Consider the following 5,793-nt stretch of genomic DNA (forward strand, 5'->3'; position numbering starts at 1 on the left):
GGTATTGGGTTAAGCCCCCACCATGGCCACCACCACCATCACCATTATGTTCACACTGCTATGCCATTGGCTTGGTGCAACTCATCTGCCTCTGCGATTCGCAAATATGATGCTATACATTATTTAATATACTCATTATAAACAATACCCTTTTTCTTTTATTTTTTCTTTAAAAGGAGCATGACAAGAAACATGATTGGGGACACTGTATTATAAAATGGTTCTGTCCTTTTCTTACTTTGTCTTTATTTTAATACTTTCTTCTCACATCATATATTTCCAAAGTCCTGCAACTGTACTATCATTATTGCCCTATTTACTTCCCATTTTTCTTCGTATAAATACTCATTCTCTTTCCTCCTTTGTCCCAAATAAATATATCTCAAAACTCAACCTCCTCTGTTTTAGTTTCTCTTTTCCCCTGCTTTTACTCTGTTTCCGCTGGAACGTATTTGTATCTGCCTCTCGCCTAAGTTAGATTCGGTATTGGAGAAATGTATGCTGAAACCGGTCTTCTCTTCCCATATTTGCACAACCTCTCTCAAGAGCTTCACCAGCTTGAGGAGTACTGCAAAACCCAGAAGTACAATGCTTCAATGGTATCTCCTCTTGGTCTCTTCTTGGCTCTGCTCATTCCCCTGTCACTGCTCTGTTTTTCTGCATTTTGTTTGATTTTTTTTCTTCTTTTTTCTCTTATGCAATAAATTTCGAAACTTTCTTTTACCTGATACTTCTTCCTTATTCCGAATTGTCCCTGTTCATTCTTTGGAGTAAATGGGGTGTCAGAAAATGGGTCACTTTTTATTAGAGAATTAAACTCGATTTAAGTTGGTGTCTAAATTTTCACGTGAATGTTTACTTCTCACATTTTAGATTTTTTTCGAGGTTTCTTCCTCTTTTAGTATATGATTTGTGGTTCCTTCCTTGATGGGTAATATCAAGCTGAAGAAGGAAAGCTGATAACCAAAAATCTTCTAACTTAATATATGCTTATTCATTTTTGTTTTTCTCCTTCTCTTCTTTCTGAACGTTTTCTCTTATTAATACCACAAGTGGAAACAACTGTAGTTGGATTCATACGCTGGATCTGAAAAAGCATGAGAAAAGGAGAGAAATAAAATGGGTATAAAAGGGAAGTATTTTCTCTGTTATAGTTCCGTCTTGTATAATCTTTCTTCCTACTGTTACAAGTTTGTAGTGTGTGAACTCTCAGTGGAGTTTGTCCTTTTGCGCCGCACTGAGGAGGGAGATTAAAGAAAAAAAAAGGACTTTTATTCGCTTTACTCCTTTATACTAAGGAAAAAGGGTAAAGGAACGGAGTTTGTTAATGCTCAACTTAATCATTTCCTCATGGTATTTGTCGAGCACTACATGTAGTTCTAGAAAGGTTATTTCTATTTCTGCTCCTGTTACATTTAAATAAATGGTAAAATTAGGTTGCTTTCATGTGGTGTGGTTTGCTGTTTTGGCACTAAAATTTCAAAAAGTTCGGGTGATAGTGCCCTGTAATCAGAGAAGGAGCACCTTGACTAATCCACCTTCTGGTTTTGTCAAATGAAGGTTGTCCACTACGGTATAAGGGTTTATAATGATATTGCTTGCAGCATAACCTTAAATAATTGACATAGATAGCTGCTCTGATATTTTGATGTGTGAATTTATATCTGTTGTTCAATTATTTGCTTTTCACTGGCTTCCTTTATGTATACTGATTTCAATAGTTCATGGGAAGAAAAATAGTGATCCATAGTCTCTAGCTGAGTTATAATCAAATGTATTCTGGATAGTTTGTGGTTCTAGTTTCACTGTTTCAGCTGTTAAAAGCTGGATTTTCTTTTAAAGCCAGGTTTTGGGTTGGTGCATGGCTTGGAATTTGAAACCATCTATTGAATTCCAATTTGAAAACCTGAATCTTAGCAGTCATTCTTTTTGTTTGTGAAGGTTCTGCTGAATATGTATTGGCAGATAATGTTTACAGCAAGGCTTCTGCTTTGCAGTAGGAATATGGTGTTTGCTACTGTGTGTGGAGTTTTATTTGTGTTGAAATTAGAAGTAGAAGCGTAAGAAAATCCTTGCCTTTTTATTCCTTTACCGTTTAACCTACAATATGTACTATTCTGATATAAGTACTTGAATCAATTTCCTAAACTGGAGAATCTTACATGTTTCTTAGACTGTGCTTGAAACTCTTTGAAACCCTTGCCCAACTCTCTTACTGACATATAGCTTTTTCTGTCACCTCACTGTCTCAGATTGATTCTCTCTCTTTTTTGCTGTTTCGCTCTTTCTAAAAAAGTTGAGGATAATCCCATCCATAAATCATGTTTTGGTTGGATGACCATGATATGCAATTGGAATCTTTTTCCATTCTAAGAAATTTATAATGTGGTCAGTTGCTTTAAGAATCACTTTACTTGATGGAATCATGCAAATATCATCATAAAACTTTTGGCATCATTGATATGTCAGGAAATCATCTTTGGGCAACTTCTCGGCATTAGCAAGTTAAATATGATAACCAGTTGGAAACAAGCATCACATGCTCACAACAATTGACTACTGAATACAGATTATGACTAAACATTGAATGTTTTGATGACACATCCTTTTGAGGGTGCAGGGTATGGGAGAGGGAAAGTGTAAATCATTGTAACCCATACCGTGTCTAGAATTGACATCTTATGATGTGTCCTTTCCTTTTTTTTCTTTTGTTGCATTACAGTTATTGCTTTTGGTTCAATACTATTATTTCATATTTGTCTGTAATAGTTAAACAGCTTGTGCTATGCTTTTTTGTTCTAAAGCTGTATTCTGCTTTCACTTGCTAGTTATTGCATTCTGGTTATACGTTCTTTATTGAGTTTTGCAAGTAAAGTTAATTTCATTTCTATAGCTGTTTTCAGTCTGTTAAATAGTTCTTAATTTAGTTCCCCATGTCTTTAATGCAGGATGACTATGTTCAGTGTTCTGCCATGTCAGAGTATGATTTGGCAGCAGAGGGAGATCTGTTCAAAGCTCCTGAACCTATTATTGAAGAGCCAATCATGGACCTGGATCCCATGACAGCTGCTATCTCAATGATATCTTGTGGGGAAGATGTCTCCTCTCAGGGACTAAAATCCACTGATATTGATATTCTTCAAAATGATCAATTTCTGAGTGAGGTATTCTATGAATGCAAGAAGGATCTGTTAGAAAAGGCAGCAATAGAGTCACCACTCTCTGAGATTCTGGAAATCAAGGTTCCTCTTCTGAACATTGATGAAAACTCAATTCAAGAAAACAAGCCACTTTCTGACATGCAGTTAGGAAAGAGTGTCAGTTCAGGAAGTTTAAGCTCAATGGATTGGATTCGTGGAGCTGCAATGAAGCCTGCTTTCATTGATATCCCTGCAATGGATTTCAATGCAGTTTATGGCATGCGAAGATCATTTAGTGAAGGAGATATAAAGGTTTAACTTAACCTCCTTTGTGTATACATTTTTTTATTTTTTATAAATTTAATTAAATCACCACCAAATTTAGCAGTGCTTAAAGATAGCAGCTCAGGGAGGTGTGACATCCATGCCTTCTTTGTCTTGAATCAGAAGCGTTGATGTTTTCAGAATTCTACTTCTTTTCTTGACGTGTTTAGAGTAATAGCTTTTTCCAGCTCAATACAGAGAGCCTTAACTACCTTTTGAACTCGATCAAAAAGAAAATTCCACCTCTACGGAGTATCAACTCATCCTCTGTTAACTCTAAAGATTGTAGTATGGAAATCAAAAAGAAGGGACTGATGATGACATGATCTCAATCTGATTGATTTAGTTAGAAATGACAAATTTTGACAACATATTCGTACATGCCTAATATATTTTAGAGGTTGGTTTTTGCTGGAATCAATCAGATGTCTAAAAAATTCATAATCTGCTTCTGTGATCAGAAATTAAAAGGCTGTTACAGAAATACACCAAATTTCTTGTGGTTCCTTTTGCCATGTATATCATGTTATCCATATGATTAACTTGCTGCTCCCTTGATGAACCTGCAGTGTAATTAAATATCTGTCACTTAATTTTCCTTCACCCATGTCTTTCCAAACACCTAAAATGAGTTACTGTATCCAGCAAATTATGCTTCCTTGTGCAGAATGACAAACAATTTCTGTTTGAAATTCATTTATTCCTCTTGTTTGCATGAGTAAACTCACCAAGATCTAGTGATTTACTCAACTATTGTGACAGACTCTCGGTAACGGAAACATGAACATTGTCCAATCACCCCTTGAGAGGCCCTTTCTCATCAGCAACTGCACCAGTGAGGAACGCTTCCAAAAGCTCTCCAGGTACAGGAATAAGAGGACAAAGAGGAACTTTGGGAGGAAAATCAAGGTAATTGTTTCACATGAATACTTCACCATTCATTACCTCAACTGCTGCAGCTTTGAACTGTGTTGTTATTTTTTGCTTAAAAAAGTAGAAGCTATAAGTAGCATGAAAAATCACATCTCAGACATTGTGATAATCCTTCATATGTTATTAAGTTGTTAAGTATGCCGTGGTTTTCTATGGCAACCAAGTTTTATTGATGTTATCTGTAAATTGATCTTATTTCTAGTCGATCGATGTTTTGAGTAAAAACAGATTGGCATGAGAGCTGATGATATAGTTGTTTTCTCCAGTATGCATGCAGGAAGGCTCTTGCTGACAGTCAACCAAGAATCCGTGGAAGATTTGCAAGAAGTGAAGAATGTGAGAGCAAGAGGGAATGAATGACTTAATAACTGATATAGTAGTAGGAAGAAGGTAGAGTGAAGTAGCTATATCTGATCAAACTGAGCAGTAGTAATTATGTGATTAGAGCCTATGTGGAGTCTCTGTATGTTTGAGCAGATATTTGCAGAATAAACCAGACCCCAAACTTCTTAGGGTAGTTCATCTCTTTATCTATTGTATCATCGTCTCTATAGACGGGAATTACCTTCCACATATGTAAATAGGTTTGTTCAATAATGGAAAGATAAAGAAAATATCTTGTACCATGTTCATATATAGAGGTGGTAACATTAATAATTTCCTTCTCTAAAATTTTCATTTTTGACCATTGTTCATCAATCACTGCTGTCAACTGAATGTCATGTATGATTTACAACATGTGTAGAGAAATTTACTTAAAAAAAATTATAAAAGAAAATTCTTTCAAAAATTATAACTAAACTAGATGATGATGATGATGAAAAAGTTGGAGGATTGCAAGTAGCAGAGTGCCCAGTGGTGGGAATCAGAGCATCTTTCTGCTCTGCTGGGAATAAATGCATTCTTTTTCATTCAATCCTTATTTGGCAAGTGCTTTCCAAGGAGAAAACAAGCATTGTAATTATTTTTTATACTCTGTTTTGTTAGATTAAAACATATACTACTAAAATTACTCACAAATATCTGTTTAATAGAATATCATTCACATATTTTCACGATTTTCTTGAATCAAAACATAATAATATTGTAGTTATCTTGATCATATTAATTTATCTCTTTTGAGTTATTGTGTAACCATCAATATACCCTTGATAATAAGGTTTCCCAAATTTTAAGAATAACACCCATTTTCTTTAGAATATTTATTGGTTTTGTTAAAAGTTTTACGTCGACTAAAGATAAGGCCAAATTATAATATATAAGTAAGGTGTAAACTTCACCTTACAAACCGATTTTGTGAGATTGAGTTAGACTTAAACTTACTTTCTAATAGATTTTCTCTTAATAAAATGAAAAAAAAAAACAATATCAACTTTAATATGTATGAACTAATTAA

General features: G+C 34.7%; 1 protein-coding gene across 3 annotated transcripts; it reads left to right on the forward strand.

Moving 5' to 3' along the window:
* The first annotated feature begins 325 nt into the window (after positions 1-325).
* Positions 326-5,096, forward strand: LOC124833147 (CCT motif family protein). 3 transcript variants are annotated; one of them, XM_088106709.1, is made up of 4 exons: positions 326-599; positions 2,949-3,452; positions 4,227-4,373; positions 4,626-5,096. In XM_088106709.1, exons 1-4 carry the CDS (start codon positions 495-497, stop codon positions 4,755-4,757), a joined length of 888 nt encoding a protein of 295 aa, XP_087962835.1. In that variant the 5' UTR covers positions 326-494; the 3' UTR covers positions 4,758-5,096. The 3 variants fall into 3 exon arrangements, with proteins under 3 accessions (XP_087962835.1, XP_047163499.2, XP_047163500.1); XM_047307543.2 differs by having other exon boundaries at positions 329-599; positions 4,664-5,096; XM_047307544.2 differs by lacking the exon at positions 326-599 and adding an exon at positions 711-1,387 and having other exon boundaries at positions 4,664-5,096.
* The last annotated feature ends 697 nt before the right edge of the window (positions 5,097-5,793 follow it).

The sequence above is a fragment of the Vigna umbellata genome, chromosome 2 (assembly GCF_029865625.1).
Source record: "Vigna umbellata cultivar VRB3 chromosome 2, Vumbellata_1.0, whole genome shotgun sequence".
Classification (NCBI taxonomy): domain Eukaryota; kingdom Viridiplantae; phylum Streptophyta; class Magnoliopsida; order Fabales; family Fabaceae; genus Vigna; species Vigna umbellata.